This window comes from Capra hircus, chromosome 10 (genome assembly GCF_001704415.2).
Source record: "Capra hircus breed San Clemente chromosome 10, ASM170441v1, whole genome shotgun sequence".
Classification (NCBI taxonomy): Eukaryota; Metazoa; Chordata; class Mammalia; order Artiodactyla; family Bovidae; genus Capra; species Capra hircus.
In genome coordinates this window covers 74,658,566-74,677,791 of record NC_030817.1, presented here as the reverse complement: position 1 = coordinate 74,677,791, position 19,226 = coordinate 74,658,566, and the positions used below count along the sequence as shown (strand labels likewise).

At 39.1% G+C, this 19,226-nt stretch overlaps 1 protein-coding gene across 4 annotated transcripts in view; it reads left to right on the top strand.

Annotated features, from left to right (window-relative positions):
• SLC12A6 (solute carrier family 12 member 6) overlaps nt 1–19,226 on the top strand; it is a 90,748-nt gene that overhangs the window by 65,024 nt on the left and 6,498 nt on the right. For all 4 annotated transcript variants that reach the window (XM_005685450.3, XM_005685449.3, XM_018054503.1 and 1 more), the window contains 18 exons: nt 332–426; nt 1,893–2,024; nt 2,715–2,861; nt 4,218–4,272; nt 4,773–4,903; nt 5,563–5,804; nt 7,938–8,152; nt 8,919–9,077; nt 9,254–9,352; nt 9,821–9,878; nt 10,406–10,580; nt 10,882–11,000; nt 12,300–12,398; nt 14,898–15,017; nt 15,940–16,044; nt 16,424–16,592; nt 18,062–18,257; nt 19,039–19,208. In XM_005685450.3, the coding sequence (XP_005685507.1) occupies nt 332–426; nt 1,893–2,024; nt 2,715–2,861; nt 4,218–4,272; nt 4,773–4,903; nt 5,563–5,804; nt 7,938–8,152; nt 8,919–9,077; nt 9,254–9,352; nt 9,821–9,878; nt 10,406–10,580; nt 10,882–11,000; nt 12,300–12,398; nt 14,898–15,017; nt 15,940–16,044; nt 16,424–16,592; nt 18,062–18,257; nt 19,039–19,208 (2,486 nt within the window). The remainder of the gene's footprint in view (nt 1–331; nt 427–1,892; nt 2,025–2,714; nt 2,862–4,217; nt 4,273–4,772; nt 4,904–5,562; nt 5,805–7,937; nt 8,153–8,918; nt 9,078–9,253; nt 9,353–9,820; nt 9,879–10,405; nt 10,581–10,881; nt 11,001–12,299; nt 12,399–14,897; nt 15,018–15,939; nt 16,045–16,423; nt 16,593–18,061; nt 18,258–19,038; nt 19,209–19,226) is intronic.

Genomic DNA, 19,226 nt, shown 5'->3' with positions numbered 1-19,226 from the left:
GTACACTGAGCAGGTACTCAGTGACTTTTTATTTTTCATTCTGGCTTTGGATGACATTAAGAGTAGGGTCTCTCTAGGCTAGAATCTTAAAAGAATAGTGTTTCCAGTCTTCATATTGTTAAGAAAAGGAGTGACCCGTGTTTACTTCTTAGAGATTTGCTTTTGCTCCTTTTCAAGAGGAAGTCACATTCTCCAGGCAATGCTACCATGCTTGAGATGAAAATCTGAATATGAAAGTGAGTTTCATTATTACAGAGGCAACATGCAGTTCTTTGGTGCTGATGCCTCTTCAGTACCAATGAGAAACTAACATGGTATATTTTTTTTCCAGATGATGGACATAAGAAAGCACGAAATGCTTATCTTAACAATTCCAATTATGAAGAAGGAGATGAATATTTTGATAAGAATTTGGCACTCTTTGAGGTAATATTTGGGAGAAAACTAGGGCAGAGACTTCAGGAACAGAAATTTTAAGATTGTTGTCTTCCACCCCATCTAGTTTTAAAATAGTACAGGTTGGATAAATTGATAACTAACTGTTAAAATATAATACTCATTATTATAGTTTGTCATTGTAGTTGATTTAATCTATATAATCTAATTATTGCTAGTTAATAACCATTGAATCAAATTTCTGTGAAATAAAGAGGAATGTTGACATCACAGACACAGGGAGAATCTTGCTGTCTAATTTAACTAGGATGTAAATGTTTATGTTGTAATAATCTATAAAATTTTTCAATTCTGTGTTTGGGATGAATGTTACCTTAGAACTAGTAACCAAAAGAGTTTCTCTAGCAGCTCAGCAGTAAAGAATCTGCCTGCAGTGCAGGAGCTGCCGGAGATGTAAGTTCTGTCCCCGGGTTGGGAAGATCCCCTTGAGGAGGGCATGGCAACCCACTCCAGTATTCTTGCCTGAAGAATCCCACGGACAGAGGAGACTGGAGGACTACAGTCCATGGGGTCACAAAGAGTTGTACACCACTAAAGCGACTTAGCACAGCATTAACCAAAAAGCAGGGTAGGAAGCAGGCTGTTGGATTAAAAGGACCTGAATGTCTCACCTGACTAAGACAGCATGGACTTTGATGGAACCTGTGGCCTGATTGTTGAAAGGAGCCTGGTTTAGTCCAGCACTGCTTTGTCTTACTTTGGACAGTGATTCAAATGCCACTTTTCTCAGTGTTCCTGCTTTTTTTTAAATAATATTTTCTCTTAGTTTCCTTCAAGAAAAGGTCTGAGGTGAATATTTGGTTCAATCACAAAAGTTTTTCATGGACATGTCCACGCTTGGTGCTGTAAATAGTAACTATCAATATGAGCTGACTATTAGTAATACTGTTAGTAGACTGTTAGCAGTACTGTGGTTAAAAATTATGTCATTGATGTTCTTTATGAGTTTTGCAATCTCATGTGTGTGCAGTCGTGTCTGACTCTTTGCGGCCTCATGGACCGTAGCCTGCCAGGCTCCTCTGTCCATGGGATTTTCAAAGCAAGGATACTGGAGTGCCATTTCCTCTTTCAGGGGGTCTTCCCGACCCAGAGATTGAATGAGCATCTCGTGCGTCTCCTGCGTTGGCAGGCGGATTCTTTACCACTAGCGCCATCTGGGAAGCCTTTTATGAGGTTACAGCTCTCTATTAGGAGCCAGAGTGGTTTTTTGTTTTCTGTCAGCTATTACAATCATAAAGCTTTTCATTTAAGAATTTCCTAAGAATTCATGTAGCTCTGATTATATCTTAAAACATGAGGGGAGAATAAAATCTCTGATAAATTTTTAAAAAATATTTGCCTGTGATTACCTTGCAGTTTCTGGTAGATGGATCGTTTTGATGTTTATTCCCAGTGTTCTTCATCATGTATTTCTTCCTTATTTTCTGGCTTTATAGGAAGAAATGGACACCAGACCAAAGGTGTCTTCTCTCCTTAGCCGCTTGGCCAATTATACTAATCTGACACAAGGAGCAAAGGAACATGAAGAGGCAGAGAACATCACTGAAGGGAAAAAGAAGCCCACCAAGGTGAGGCCTTAGAATAGTAAGGCAAGTTAAAAGAGCCCCATATAGAAGAGAGGGAAAAATGTCCTGAGCATCACTCTTTGCTCAAGAGCTATTGAACACTTTGTATATGCCAGCCACGTGAGGGGTGAGTTCTGTAATGTGCAGCTGGGAGATGAGCATTCCAGGGAAAGGGACTAGCACTTCAAAAGAAAAGTGTCCACACCCATGAAAATGTGGAACAAAATTACAAGTTAGCTTTCTGATTATTCAGGAGTAAAGCAACACTCAGATCTTTTTATCAACTCCATTTACCAACTACTATGAATGATTTATACCATGTTCTGAAGAAATTCCATCAAGTTATTATCCTTTTTTTTTTTTTTAAGAAAAAAATAATGCCCTTGACGAACAGAAACTTTTAAATTGTTGGAGATGCACCTAAAAGTTTGTGATAGGATTCCTATGTAAAAACATGTGGAGATCTCTGTAAAGTTAAAATATGTATCTCTAGGAATAATAAGTATAGTGATAGACATTTGTTAGATGGAGATTTTGTATGTGCCTATTTAAAGATACTGCTTAAACTTTTCATCTCTGTTTTGCAATTAAAATTATAGTTAGGGCACAAGTTTTTATATAAAAGTAAAGGGATGAATCAGCTCTTCTAGATGACTACATGATTTTTTCTTTTGTCAACATCTTTCTTTCCAGACTCCCCAAATGGGCACCTTCATGGGTGTCTACCTCCCATGTCTACAAAATATTTTTGGAGTGATCCTGTTTCTGCGCCTTACGTGGGTGGTGGGCACAGCTGGAGTTCTGCAGGCCTTTGCAATTGTCCTTATCTGCTGCTGCTGTGTAAGTCCCAAGTTGACCCCTGGACATCACCTGGAACACGCAAGAGCTCAAGAGTATCATGCTTTAACCTCTTAGGGAATAAAAGAAAGAATACATACTGGGAAAATACTCATGATCTCAACCGGAGAGATTATTTTGGTATTAAAATCTAAAGGATTTTCAGTTTAGTCAGTTACTCACTGCTTATATCTGTAATATATTGTACTGAAAATTACAAAGAAAGGCTTCCCTTGGAAGTAGAAGATATACCCCCTGACTTTAGAAGACACTTCTGAAGACAACACTTCAGAAGACAAACCATTTGAATTTGATAATGCTAGTGTTGTGGCAGAAAATGTGTTAGAAAATGAGATGAATTACTCCACTGCAGGACCAGTAAACAGCTGATTATTGTTTTGGGGTAAGAAGTATTTATTTTGAAGTGTCATCCCTTACCCCTTCTCCAGAAATTGGGGTGTTATTTCCAAGCCTTCTTTCCATTATACTGAGAACATTCTGGTCTTCCTTTAATTTAAATTCCTCTTATCTGTGTATCCTAGCTACATCTGTCAGTTTTGTTGTAAATTGATAGATTATTATAAACATTTTTTATTATTAAGCTGACTGCTGACACTACTGTCACCATCACACACTCCCTGCACATTTTGCTCAACTGAGTACCATGCAGAGCAGGGTAAGTGGACATAGTCCATATCATTCATGACTCAGTTTTTTCTTTCAGTCTTGAAACTTGAGGGCCATAGTTGACTCCTTGATTGCTTGTCATATCTCATCAGGTGTCAAGGCCAATGAGGTCTCCCTCTGAAATCTCTCTTGTCCAACCCCTTCTTTATATTCCTACTTGCACCACTGCAGTCCTTACCTCTCACTGAACTACTGTATTAGCCTGCTAACAAGTCATTCTGCCTCCATCTGCTCCCTATCTGCAGTCCATTCTGTACTCTGCGACTATCAGGTAATGGTTTTAAAATACAGTTCTTGTGAACTCAGAAGTCTTCAGTGGTTCTCGTTACTGAATATTATTCTTGTTATTGTAGCCAGTGTTTAGTCAGTTTCCAATCTTTTCCAAGTTTTTAACTAGAAGATCAGGGTAGGATCAGTGGTTCTTAATAGCACCTAGCCCACTGATTACCAGGAAGGAGCATTTTAACGGAATACTCCAGATGCCAGTAGTGTGACTAGTGCAGGGATGAAGCTCATCATCTCATTTCCGGACCACTGAGTATGAGGAACTCCCTCCATATGAGTATGTAGAGGTGAATATTCGACAAGTGCTCTGAGACGTGCAGATGGAAAAGTAATATGGAAATGTTGTCTTTGTATAGTAACAGCCTTCTCTTTTCTCTTTCTCTATAGACGATGTTGACTGCTATCTCCATGAGTGCCATTGCCACTAATGGAGTGGTGCCAGGTCAGTAGCTGAGACTGGATTTCATGGATGGTCACTGATTGCTGTATGTTTACACTATAAAGATAGAGGTGCAGACTTCCAAGGAATGTTATTTAGTCTGTTGGCCACAGGCACTACTGTTTGACTTGAGAAACCATCTTTTTTAAAAAAAATCTATTTTTTAAGCTAGAATATCTCATTTCTACTGCATTTTTAGCTTCTTTTAGTTAGAATTTATATTTTATTCAGCTATCTGTGGTAAATTTATATTTTATTCAGATGCCTGTGGTAAATATCATCTGATTTTTTCTTAATAATACTGACAAAATTGTGCTGCTTTATGTGGGATATTAGATGTGTAGTATGAAGGTTTCATCTTTTACTTCCTACTGGGAAATCTACTTTTTATCACATTCAGGGTTTTTAAAAGCCTGAAGCATTTATCCTTTTTTACAACTTGTTTACATTCCTGTTACTAGCATACTTTCTTTATCTTGTTCACCTTCTGTTTTACCTTTTAGCTGGAGGCTCATACTTTATGATTTCCCGAGCACTGGGCCCAGAGTTTGGTGGAGCTGTTGGCCTCTGCTTTTATCTTGGCACCACATTTGCAGCAGCTATGTATATCCTTGGTGCCATTGAAATTTTTCTGGTGAGTAATGGCTTAATTGTGGTCTATAGTATGGAAAAGATACAGACTTGGACTTATTTTGCCATTTGATAGCAAAGCTTTGAGAAATCATTTATAGGAATCAATCAAGTGACTGATTGCTGACCTGTTATTGACTGCCTACTGGGAGTATGAGTCAGAGAGGTTGAGGGTATCCTTTGGCTGCCCTCCCCTCTCCACTCCATCACCAGCACCCTGCCACCTCACCCAAAAAGGTAGTCTCAGAGGCAAGACATGCTAATGGGGAAAAAGTAAAATAAAGTTTATCTCTTTTGATGTTTTTATCCCAATGACATAAAATGTTTATTTATTTACTAGGATATATTTTTTACTATTTAAAGTAACAAGAGTAGAAGTAGGACTCAAGATAATCTTTACAGTTACTTTGTATAACACTTTGGATAAGCTACTAATATATCCCTTGTTTTTCCATTTGGAAGTGTAAGTATTCACAATGGCATGTAGGCTAATCAATGATACCCTATTTTTGTAGGCATTTTAGATCGAAACAGGAATTAGGCTATGTCTCCAGTCACTTTCTGTCTCAGTTTTGCTTTCATTTGTGAAAGCAAATGCAAACAACAACGACAACCCTTTGGTTACTTTGAATGACGTCGTTCTCTCCTTTTTTGGCTTAACAGGTATATATCGTCCCTCGAGCTGCCATCTTTCATAGTGACGATGCACTCAAGGAGTCAGCAGCCATGCTAAATAACATGCGTGTCTATGGGACAGCCTTCTTGGTCCTCATGGTATTGGTGGTATTCATCGGCGTGCGCTATGTCAACAAGTTTGCCTCACTCTTTCTGGCCTGTGTCATTGTGTCCATCTTGGCCATCTATGCTGGAGCCATCAAGTCTTCGTTCGCCCCTCCACACTTCCCGTACGTGTCTCTCTGACTAGGCATCACTATTAGGTAGCCATTAACAGTATCTGGTGGTGTGATCATTTCAAGGCAGAATTTCACAGTTTCACCGTGATTTCCCTCTTGGATAAGCCCAGTTAGATCTGTGCAGGAAGCCTCCGAGGAAACTCTGGGTGTCATCTTCCTTATGTCCCAAGCATAGAATTGCCAACTGTGGCCATCATTTGGATATAGATAATAGGTTTTTCAAAACCTCCTGATAATGATTATGTATATTTGAACTATTCATGAAGGGCTTTCAAACAACATAGTTACAGTCAGCAACCTTGATAGAATATTTAAATGTTAGATTCCTTTTATTAATGAAAAATTAAGAAAGTCAAGAAAACCTTGATTCCTACCTAAGTATTTACAATTGAATTTTTAATTTTGTTTTTAGTACAATAATGAACTCTCTAGTCACAAAATAAAGGGAAATAAATGTCACATTATTTGCATATGTATCTGTTTCTATATAAATTATATGACATACATAAGTAGTACAGGTGCCTTAATGTATACTTTTTGAAGTAGAAATGGGTTTGTACAGATATGTGACTCAAAGGCTCACCTGTTTTCCGTTTGACTAGTGGCATAGGAACTAGCCAGCACTGAGTATTGCTTATAACCTTGTTATAGTGCCTGTCTTTGAAAAATCATCCGAATAATCCAGGGATCACACTCATCAGTCTTATGTTGATTTAATCTGATTACTGAAACACAGATTTTTCAAGATGAAAAAACAGGTCCAGAGAAATTAAATGACTTGCCCCAGAGTTAACGATTGGCAGAGCAAGAACACAAACCTTGTGGTTTGCCGACTCCCAGTCCAGCATTCCTTCTCCTGTGCAAAGTGCTGTCGGGAAGGAGTCCATGATAAATTTTCAGTCTGCTCATCCAGGAGCTGTAAAGTAACTGGAGGTCCACTTGAGTCATAGAAATACTAAAGGCTATATTCTGGCTGTATCTTAACTTGGGAAATTCCATTTTCCTCAAGTTTTCCTTTGATGTGTCTCCTCTTTTTTGGTGGGCAAAATTCATGTGTGGTATTTTCTTTAAAATATTTCAGCAAAACAAGTCTAAAAACCTAGAGGAATGCATAAAACAAGACTGGGAAATGTTGGGAGTTGTTGAAGCTGAGTGACAGGCACATGATTTATCACATAAGTATGCTATCATTTTGCAGATTTCAAAAGTTGCTTTTTTCCTCCTGAGAGTTATTTTAACTGTGGGTTTATTATTCCTTTATTTGTATTTACATCTTTGGTTTAAAGAAAAAAAATAAAATGAACGGTCTATATTTGTATTATCCTTAAATATCCTCACTCCAACTAGGTCTAGGCTTAAGTTCAAAAACAGTTTTCTATTAGGCTGTAGAGGGATGGCCTAATTATAGCCAAGCTGTCTTCCCTGAAACAGTATCCAGAAGATTTGACCTTTTTCTATATATTTTCAAAGGGGTTGTTATGAGCATAAGGCTTTTTCTTAGGCCAGAATGAAAGAGATGGATTTGTGTGTATGTGTGTGTGTAAGAAGAAAAAAGGACTGTTAAGATTTATTTTAGACCTTGCTGCTGCTGCTGCTGCTAAGTCACTTTAGTCATGTCTGACTCTGTGCTACCCCTTAGATGGCAGCCCACCAGGCTCCCCCGTCCCTGGGATTCTCCAGGCAGGAGTACTGGAGTGGGTTGCCATTGCCTTCTCCGATTTTAGACCCAACAATTGGTTAATAACCTAGAAATTCTATAAGATGATTCAGCACAGCATCTTCAGACAGTTCCTGTATTTGAATTCTGTTACTACTACCCACCACCTGTGTGAGCTCAGGCAGACTACTTTTTCTCCCTAAATTTCAGTTCCTCCACAATGTAGAAATACTAGTACATGTTTTGTGAGATGGCTGTAAGGGTTAGGTTGGCAGAAAATGTAAGATACCATTTACAGAGCTAGTCAATACTAGTTCTTTTCCCATCCCAAGACAGTAAAAACTCTTCGAGATGAGATTTTTTTTTTCCTTTGCAAGCATATGTATACTAACCTATTTCTAAACTATTTTCTTTTTTAAAATAGTTTTTCCTTGGCTTCAGTTTTCTTCCTGTTCTTTTTCACTTAGGGTCTGCATGCTGGGCAACCGCACCCTTTCATCAAGACATATTGATGTTTGCTCAAAGACCAAGGAAGTTAACAACATGACAGCACCATCAAAGTTATGGGGCTTCTTCTGCAACTCAAGTCAGTTTTTCAATGCCACGTGTGATGAGTACTTTGTTCACAATAATGTCACTTCAATCCAGGGCATCCCTGGTTTGGCTAGCGGTGTCATTACAGGTGAGTTAGGAGGTTTGGGGACACGTTTCTTACTCTTCTTTTATCCATCAACACTCACTGCCACAGTGCCACTTCCCTTCTTAAATTCAGCGTACAACTCAATTCAGCATCTTTCTGCTTTTCTGTTAATGAATTTATCCTTTTTCAGGACATCTTTGTAGTATTGTCTGCTAAAATTTACTGTTCTTGAAAGCAGAGCTGAACAAATGACTTTTAAACTTAATAAAGTATTCTGTGTGTTAACACATTGTAAAGTTGTCAGGTTTTCCGACAGTGACAGCTAGAATTACTTTAATGTCATCAAACCCACATGTGTTTTCCTGACTCATCTAAATTTTTGAAATTCTTTCCTCAAGTGATTTCTGTCTTAACTGTCTGGTCCACAAATTTCTTTGCATGTAAGCAAGTTAACACTAAGGTGTTAGCATTGATACCTTTTTTTTTTTTAAATAAACTTTGTAAGGGCATTCAGCTTAGTCTGGTTAACTTTTGCTAATTTGCATTGGTAAACGTTAACTGTGTTTGTACATACCAAAATATTTGTCAAACTACATTTGAACCAGATGGGAAAGGGCATCAGGTTTTTATTTTTGTGTACTTTACTATGTGACGTGTATGTGCATGTATCTGTGCTCTATAGAAGCAAATATACCCTTAAAAACCATATAAATGACAGATCTGATTTAGAATACTGTTGGCTAGAAAATTATCCAGTTGTGTCCTTTCCATACTGCTACTGCTTATACACCCTTTGTTCCCACTGCAGAGAATCTTTGGAGTAATTATCTACCAAAGGGAGAGATCATTGAGAAGCCCTCAGCCAAATCTTCTGATGTCTTAGGCGGCTTAAACCATGAGTATGTCCTTGTGGACATCACCACCTCTTTCACTCTTCTGGTGGGCATCTTCTTTCCCTCTGTCACAGGTAAGCACAAGGGCTGCTGCCTGTTTTACAGGTGGTAGAAACGCGGAGGGATTTTTCTTGGGAGACAAAGCTATGTTCTCAGGATTCCTAGATTTTCCTCTAGTCTTTGATAGCAGTTCAAATATCAGTGTCCAGGAACTAAAGAACTTAACTTGTTCTTTTTTCCTTTTTTAAAGGCATCATGGCAGGATCAAACAGATCTGGGGATCTGAAAGATGCTCAGAAGTCCATTCCCATTGGCACCATCCTCGCCATCCTGACCACCTCCTTTGTCTGTATCCTTTTGATGGATCCAGTTTGAGTTTTAGTTATAGGAACAGCCATAGAACAAGGGTGCTCAGTATTTTTATCCTGGTAATAAAGATATCTGCTTTCCACCCCCTCACTTCACACCAGATAATCTACCTGTGAAAGTTGCTCCATCGTGTCTGACTCTTTGTGACCTCATGGACTTAGTCCATGGAACTGTCCGGGCCAGAATACTGGAGTGGGTAGCCTTTCCCTTCTCCAGGGGATCTTCCCAACCCGGGGATCGAATCCAGATCTCCCACTTTGCAGGCGGATTCTTTACCAGCTAAGCCACAAGGGAAACCCAGATAATCTACCTACCTCATCTCTAAAACTCAAGAAAGAATTTATGAGATTAGTGAATTTAGCCGCTCATTTTACTGATAGAAATACCCTGAGTGTTTATGTTCATCTTAGAGGGTGAATGGCAGTTTCCTTGACTCTCAGTGTCTTAGATTTAAGCAATGTTGTCCTTTTTGGTGCATGTATTGAAGGTGTTGTCCTCAGAGACAAGTGAGTAATTGATTTCTGTTACAGCCACCTATCTATCTTCCATTATGCCTGATCATCCCATACAGCACCAGGACAGTTATAAACTCAAAACCCACCTGAGATGTGCATCACAAGTAACGACAAAGTACATATATATAGGTCCCCACAAGAGAGGCCAGTGTGTTGTTGTATATGATGCAACAAGTATTCTTCAATAAAGCAGTGGATTTGTCTGAATACTGAGGATTTTCCTGGACAATAAGAGCTGTTGGAAAACTAAGACTGAAAGTAAAAGAGGGCAAATAATAAAAATTTAAAAATTTTTTAAGTTTCTGTTTTCTCTATGAGACATAAGAGTGTCTGCTTGGCATTCTGAATAAAAGCTTGAAACTTTCTTCATTTCTATCATACAGGCTTACTGGTATTTTTCCTTTCTCATCTGTGAGCATAAAAAATTATAAATAGAACAAATTGAGTGAATGTCTATCTAGCATTTTCATCCAAAGTTATTTCCAGGTTAAACGTCCCCACTCTGATTTCTCTCCCAGGTTTGGAGATGCTGTGAAAGGTAATCTGGTGGTAGGAACCTTATCTTGGCCGTCCCCGTGGGTGATTGTTATTGGCTCCTTCTTCTCCACATGTGGGGCTGGGCTTCAGAGTCTCACAGGAGCACCGAGGCTGCTACAGGCTATAGCCAAGGATAACATCATACCCTTTCTGAGGGTGAGTGACCCGATTCTATGCCCTCTTCCTTTTTTCTCAGGTTTTAGGAGAAACTGATCTTCATAGGCTTAGAAATCACTGGGCTGTGTAATATGAAGATGGGTTTTAGCACAAGACTCTGTATAGCCCTCTAAATCTCTAGTATGAGTTTATATGTGAGTGGAATAAAGGTATTTAAAAGCTGCCACAGTTGTAATGCTGTTATCTTAAAGATTCTGAAACTATAGCATAGAGGAATAAGGGAGCATTGACTCAGACCTTTCCCACACTCATCTGTTTGATACTTCACTTCTATGTACAGGTTTTTGGTCACAGCAAAGCCAATGGGGAACCTACCTGGGCTTTACTTCTAACTGCTGCCATTGCAGAACTGGGAATCCTTATTGCCTCCCTGGATCTCGTGGCTCCTATTCTTTCCATGTAAGAGCCAGTTATTCTCTTCATTTGTTGTTGCATATGTGATGTCTAGGTTCATGGGAAATCCCTGGCGGTCCAGTGGTTAGGACTCCATGCTTTCACTGCCAAGGGCACAGGTCCAATCCCTGGTCAGGGAACTGAAATCCTACAAGCTACACAGTGTAACTAGGGGAAAAAAAAAGATAGGTGCAGTGTGGTTCATCTATGTTTTTAAAAACGTAATAATGGTAAAATATGCAAGGAGTGCTAAATGCCAGCAGTTATGATTGTGAATTTTCTCCCAAGTTTTTTTTTCTATACTTTTCTGCAAAAAACAGATACTATGATAATTTGAGGGGGAAAACTTTCATTAAAGCTTAACTTATTTTCTGGCCCTCTAGGTTATTTTCAGTATGCTGAGGATAAGCATAAGATGACTAAGACACAACCTTAGAGAACTGATGGTAGATAAAGAAACCAGTGATCCTTGTCTAGTGTGATGAATACTGTGGTCAGGGTGAACACTGCATGCTCTATGAGCTCTACAGTGGTCCACCTAACTGGACTGAGAATCAGGAAAGGCTTTCTGTAGGAAGTGATGCTTATATCATGAAGTGAAGGGGTGAAGGAGATTCCAGGCAGGGAATGTGTGTGAAGGAATTGAGAGATGAAATAGTGCAGTGCTTTCAGAGAAGTGAAAGTCTGGCTTTGAGAGTGGAAGGTGCGGGTAGGGTAAGTACAGAGCAGGCAGTAAGCAGAAGTGGATCGCAGAGGACCTGGAACTTTTCCTGAAAGTAGTGGATAATCCTTTGAGGACAAAATGGTCATATTTCTATTTCATAGTGATGAATTCTGTATAAAAGATAGGTTAGGAGGAGGCCAAAATTAAGCCGGAAGTTGGAAGTTTCCAATGCCAGTTAGAAGCATATTTAACTAATCCAACAAAGAACAAAATGAGAGCCTGAATATGCTGAGAGAAGTAGAGGTGGAAAGGAGAGGGGAAAAGTTTAGAGTTCTGTAAAGAGGGGGAATCCGTAGGACTTGATAAGTGAATTTGGAACAAGGTTGAGTAGTGAAGAGAAAACTGAGTATTATCCCAAGGGTAACTGGATAAAAAGTGGTAGTGTCTTTCACTTGAGTGAGAACTTAGAAGGTTGAGCAAGTTTGTGGGGAGGTGAAGTTTTTCTACACTCTATTCTTAACCAAAGGCTAGTGGGCTAGAACAAAGGCTTAAATACAGCGAAGCTCTCTAGTTATGTAAACTAATCCTTGAAGAATCATTTTACAATAATAACCATCCCTCATGCTTTCTTATCCTGCCAGGTTTTTTCTCATGTGTTACCTCTTTGTGAATCTGGCGTGTGCCTTGCAAACGTTGCTTCGAACACCCAACTGGAGGCCCCGGTTCCGCTACTACCACTGGTTAGTCTGCTTTTCTTCTTCTTCCCCATGTTCGGAGAGAACTCATCATTGAACTTGAAAACTAGGAGATTCTGAACTCTCAATCCAGTTTTTTTTCTTGGCCATCTGTTTCATACTGTCTCTTTTAGCTTCCTGTGTTCACATGAATTTCCACCATCCTACTGTGTTTTTTTAGTACATAGTTCAGGCTCTCATTTCTTCTTTGCTGGATTAATTAAATAAGTTTAATACATGGTTTTATAATAGCTTATAATATTCAATTGAGAATAAAGGTCAAAACTATGAAATAAACATTTCCAGGCTGCTGTGTTCCTCAGTTTAAAACAACCTACCTTTTGCTTATCTGATTGCCTGTTTACATCTTAGCTGAGCCCTGAGCTTCATTCCTTTCCATTTATCCTCTTATCTTCATCAGTTTTCCTCAGTGTTCATTCTCAGACTCTCTTCCTTATGACAGTTTTATTTAATTAAAGAGTATGAGCTGTGTCTCTGGTGGCTCGGTGGTAAAGAATCCATCTGCCAGTGCAGAGGACCATGGGTTCGATCCCTGGGGTGGGAAGATCCCACATGCTGCGGAGCCACTAGGCCCACGCACCACAGCTTTTGAGCCTGTGCTCTAGAGCCCACGTCCAGCAACTTGTAAAGCCTGAGCGCCCCAGAGCCTGTGATTCGCAACAAGAGAAACTACCGCAATGAGGAGCCTCTGCACAACAGAGAAAAAGCCCCGTGCATCAGTGAAGACCCAGCACAACCAAAAATAAATAGATAAATAAATAAAATTATTTTTTTAAAAAAGAGAAGAAGAACACATTCAAGTAAGTATTTTTTTGTAAAAGATCATGAGCCTATGGCATCGATGACCTGAGTTCAAGTTTAGCTCTACTATTTCCTAGCTTTATAGCTTTCATCAAAGCACATAACCACATAGAATTTCATTTTTTTCGTTAATAAAATGGTACTAATCATATCAACTATCTCATAGGATTGTTTTGAGATAATCTAAAGTGCTTAACACAGTGCCTGGTACGTAGTAAAGCTCTTAATGAGATGTTGCTACTGCTGTTGCTGTTGTGTTCACATCTCAGTCCTTAAAGGAACTATCACATTTTTAGCTACCATCCCATTTCTTTTCTTTCATAGCTAGAAGTTCTTTAATATGTCCTATTATATACTTGTTTGTACATTCCTCTTTGCTGACTTTTTCCTTGATCTCTTTCTAGCTTCACTTACCAAGGGTGGGTAGTGATGTGACCTTTATCTGGCACAATTTTAGATCATCAACTGATCTTAATACCATTAATCCTCATTCTAGATTTAATGTTAGTTAAAAGTTCATTATGAACGTTCTTTTGTGTATTACCAGTTGTTTTTGTTTTTTTTCCTCTTTCTCTTTACACCCTATATTTTCATTCATTGGATCTAAACTTCTCCAGATTAACAACTGCTCTGTTTGTTCTTTGAAATTTATCATACAACTTAGTTCATTCTTTACACAGTACAACTTCAGTAAATGTAGTTGTCTATCTAATTTATTTAATCAAAACAAGAATTTCATTATTTTCTTCCAAGTTCCCTATGTAAAGTAAGGAAACTAATGGCAGATTTTTTTCAGTGGGTTCTGCAGGTATGCTAATAAATTTTCATTAAGTTTTTAGAAATATTCACATGAAATGCTTTTTTCCCTAAAGGTTATAGAGTTGTTACTAATGCTGACTACATGTCTCATCCCTGTTTTGCCATGTAGGTATTAATTGTCCTCATAACTGCAGATGACTTTTGTAGCATCCTGGTTCATTTATGTATTATTCCAGCAATAGGAAACATCAGCACTAAGGAGCTTCCCTGTGGCTCAAACAGTAAAGAATCTGCCTGCAATGTGGGAGACGTGGTTTCAGTCCCTAGGTCGGGAAGATCTCCTGGAGAAGGGAATGACAACCCGCTCCAGTATTCTTCCCTGAAGAATCCCGTGGACAGAGGAGTCTGGTGGGCTGCAGACCATGAGGTTGCAGAGTTGGACATGACTGAGCGACTAACACTTTCACTTTCTTTTCAGGGATGCTTTGGGGCTCAGTGCAGATCTGCTGATTGTTCCCAATCCATGATAAGATAACTATACAAACTAAGAAAAAAGGACTTACTTGGTGATCCAGTGGTTTAGACTATTTGTTTCCACTTTAGGGGGAATGAGGTCATTCCCTGGTTGGGGAAATGAAAGTCCTGCATGCCTCATGGCACAGTGCCCCCCTAGCCCCCTGCCACACACACGGGAAAATATGTTTAGAAACTTTTATACAAATCTGACATTAGCATGGCATCCAAACATGTAACATTTTTTTCTAGTAATTCAGTTTTACTGCATTTTACAGAGGTTCTGTCTACAACATATTGGAGTTTTAAAAAATAATTTTTCACCAGTTTAAGAAGCACCTCTGTCACAGGCTTCTCTTATAGCTGCTTAGAGAAAACATTTTTTATTTGTTTTTGTCTTTAATTTTCTAGGGCACTCTCGTTCATGGGAATGAGTATCTGTCTGGCGCTGATGTTCATTTCTTCCTGGTATTATGCCATTGTAGCTATGGTAATAGCTGGTATGATCTACAAATACATCGAGTACCAAGGGTGAGTCTGTCAATACAATCTTGATTGATGCTAAAATTATGGAAACTGGCTAGTTTGGTTAGAGCCATACCAGTGAAAGTTACATTAGGGATCCAGATAACTTCATTCATCTGTACCTAAATTTTGATCATAAGGGAAAACTATTGAGAAAATATGGATCAATGAAAAAATAAAAAGAGGTACTGAAATAATAATGATTCAGTTCAGTTCAAACTCTCAGTCGTGTCTGACTCTTTGCGACCCCATGAATCACAGCATGCCAGGCCTCCGTGTCCATCACCAACTCCTGGAGTTTACCCAAACTCATGTCCATCGAGTCGATGATGCCATCCAGCCATCTCATCCTTGGTCGTCCCCTTCTCCTCCTGCCCCCAGTCCCTCCCAGCATCAGAGTCTTTTCCAATAATGATTAGTATTAAACAAATATAAATATTCTTGCTTATCTCTTCAGGCAAGGAATTGTGTCTGAGATGGAAAAGAAATCAGTCCTGAATAACTTTGTAACAACTTTATTAACAGCTTGCCCAAATTAGGAATAAATAACACTCTGATTTAGATTACATTGAGTTTTGCTTTCTCTGTATTATTTTTGAAATAATTTGAACTTTGGATCTGTAGTAATTTCCTAATCCAAATTGCTGTTTAGCATTCTAGCTTTCCAACAGTTACATCGCAGGACAAGTGAGTGACCCTCTCAGCCTTTATTCTGAACTGTCGTACAGTGCAGTGTGTTGATGGAGGATAGTGTTGATCTCCCTACAGTGGGTTCATTGTGTTAGTAGTGAGCATCATATAAATAGCTAATGCAAGTTTTAATCTACTTTGTGTGTATGTTACTTTTAAATAAAGTAAACTTTAGTTTTTGAAATTGTACTTGCTGGATTTTAAGTCTGTCTCTGCTCTTTTCACCTCTTTCTCTCAGAGCTGAGAAAGAATGGGGTGATGGTATCCGCGGGCTGTCCCTCAGTGCAGCCCGATTTGCTTTGCTTAGGCTGGAGGAAGGACCGCCACACACTAAAAACTGGAGGTAAAAAAAAATCAACAGAATTGGCACACAGAATTGTGTACTTCATTGATTACAGCATAAGGAAATCGTGTGACCCAAAGAATTCATGTAATGAACCTGTTCTGACTGATTCTAAATCCTTGATCTCTGTGACCTTTTAGTTATATGATACATGATCTAGACTTCTACCCTTTTCATTCTTCCTTCAAGACTGATCAACTTGAGATAATACTGGGAAAATTCAGAATGACTATATAGCCTCATCATTTTCTCTAATCTCTTCCTCTGTCAAAGTATATGTTTTATTCAGTTCTCCTAAATTAAAGGGTAGGATTGTCATTCTGTCCTCAGACCCAAAGTATTTTCTCATCCTGCCATCCCCCTGCCAACCTCTTTGCAGGCCTCAGCTGCTTGTATTGCTGAAACTAGATGAAGACCTACATGTCAAGCATCCTCGTCTCCTCACCTTTGCTTCACAGCTTAAGGCAGGAAAGGGTCTCACAATTGTGGGCTCTGTCATCGTTGGGAACTTCCTGGAGAATTATGGTGAAGCTTTAGCTGCTGAGCAGGTAACAATCAAGGCTTAATGACCTAGTAGAATTTAATTTAGCTTATGGTTTTGTGCAGCTGAATCATAAGACCTCAGACTTCTAAGTTGATCCCTTTCCTGAGCAACCTAACCTAAGAGGTGTCCTTCTTGTGCTGACTTGTATGGTCATATTCTCCAAATAATAAGGTGAACCAGAAGATAATAATTTATTCTTCCCATTTAAAACTTTCTAAATTATAAGATTATCAAGGCTAAGCACTATTTCCAAATAGACTCCAGACATTGGCTCAGCCCTGAGAGAAATCACATAAATAAATCATCCCTTGAACCATGGTGATAATTCCTCTCAATCTAGTTGTGACACCAAGGAGCAATGAGCACATTTTCTTCCTCTTTACTAATCTGAATACATGGTAGCAGAACCAGGATTCTTTTGCCAAGTCTGATTAGTTTTTGGGAATTAAAGTTCTTCCTGAAGAAGGAAGTAGTTACCATTCTAATATTTATTATAAGCAATAGATGGAACTACCCTGGGGAAATTTCACTTGCATTTTAAAAATTTTACTGAGGGACTTCCCTGGTGGTCAAGTAGCTTAGACCCCGTGCTTCCAGTGCAGAGGGGCAGGTTTCAATCCCTGGTCTTTGAACTAGACCCACATGCCACAACTAGAGAAGTCTGAGTGCCGCAGTGAAAATTTAGCAGCACAGCGTAAATAAGTAAATGTAATAAAAAAATTTTTTTTAATTTACTAGATTTCATTTTGGAATGAAATGAAATGTTTAGCTTTGAAACACTAAAACTAGAAGTGCTGAAGAAACATTAGTCCAGAATGATCATAAAAATAAATAAAAAGCACAGTATTAGAAATCAAGAGACACTAATGAATCTAGATACACCCTGACTTAATCTGTGCCTTTGGGAAAATCATCCATTTTCCATATCATTATTCCCTTCACCATTCCACCAAGAGAGCGAAGTAAAAGAAATACAAGTGTCATTAATAATCACCATTAAAATATCAAAAGGAATGTGGAAATAGAAACAAAAAATAAAACATACCTGAGGAAATTCTGAAGTGAAACTGAATCATCATATTGAATTTCTAGTAATATGTCAGAGCAAGACTGACACTGAGGAAGGAAGACTATGTTCACACCAACCCTGGGCCATTAAGGGATACTGAATAGTTGCTTTGCGAAGATCCCTGTTCTCAATTTGTTTGGTATGTTAGAAGGAAAAGCAGAAGGGAGGGAAAATGTAGAGGATCTCCATGTAGACAACTATCTGTGTATGTAGTAAGCACCTAAAAAGTGAAAAGGCAAAGGATAATAAAATTTCATTGGGATAAATTAAACTTTTTTAATTGTTCTGTACAAGATATGATCTTATACAGAGTTTGGAAAGGAATATAATATGGAGAAGAAGTAAGAAGTTAAAAGACTCAGGATAAAGTAATCCAGTTTTGAGGTTCTGGCTCTCTCTTTCAGACCATAAAGCATCTGATGGAGGCAGAGAAGGTGAAAGGATTCTCCCAGCTGGTGGTGGCCGCCAAACTGAGGGAGGGCATTTCCCACCTCATCCAGTCATGTGGCCTTGGGGGCATGAAGCACAACACAGTGGTGATGGGATGGCCAAACGGCTGGCGCCAGAGTGAAGATGCTCGAGCTTGGAAGACTTTTATTGGTACAAACCACTTTAGAGGATATACTCTGACCCCATGCTCTAGCCTTGTACAGCAGAAATTCTGTCGTTGCTGAAACATAACCTTAAAAAGGCACCTAAATAACTGTTGGGCTTCCCTGGAGGCACAGTGGTAAAGAATCCACCTGCCAATGCAGGAGATGCAAGAGACTCAGGTTCAGTCCTTGGGTTGGGAAGATCCCCTGGAGGAAAAAAAGGCACCTTACTCCAGTATTCTTGCCTGGAAAATTCCATGAACAAACGATCCTGGTGGGCGACTGTCTGTGGGGTCAAAAAGAGTCAGACATGACTGAGTGACTGAGCAGACGAGCGCAAGTAACTATGAGTAGTAACAAATGATTCTACTCACCTCCAGCCTCACATAATGTTCATCAGCTGTTTATCTTGCCAAGTCTTATGTTAGGAATTATCTCTGAAACTCATATTTCCATGTGTGATCTCCCACACTGGCACTCTCACAGGAGTTGGAGGAAGTGTTCTTCAACATCAGAATCTCCCAAATTCACATACCCCCCTCCTTAGAAATATAGTAATCAGAATACACCTAGTGATGTAAATCATAGGTCTCAGTCTAATTCTGTTAGCTGTTCAGATTTTTATTAATAAATTTTGTTACTTGATTTGGTATAACCTACTGTGTAAACAGGACACCCTATGCAAAGGACTGTAAAGGGGCATTACCCTTTCTTTGCGGACATGGTAGGAAGCAAGGCAAGCCTGAGGATTCATCTCTGCTTATCCCAAGTCTCTATTTTTCCTCTAGGCACAGTTCGAGTGACAACTGCTGCCCATCTGGCCCTGCTGGTGGCCAAAAACATCTCCTTCTTTCCCAGCAATGTGGAGCAGTTTTCTGAGGGCAACATTGATGTGTGGTGGATTGTACATGATGGGGGGATGCTCATGCTATTACCATTCCTACTGAAACAACATAAGGTATTTTGACACCTTTTT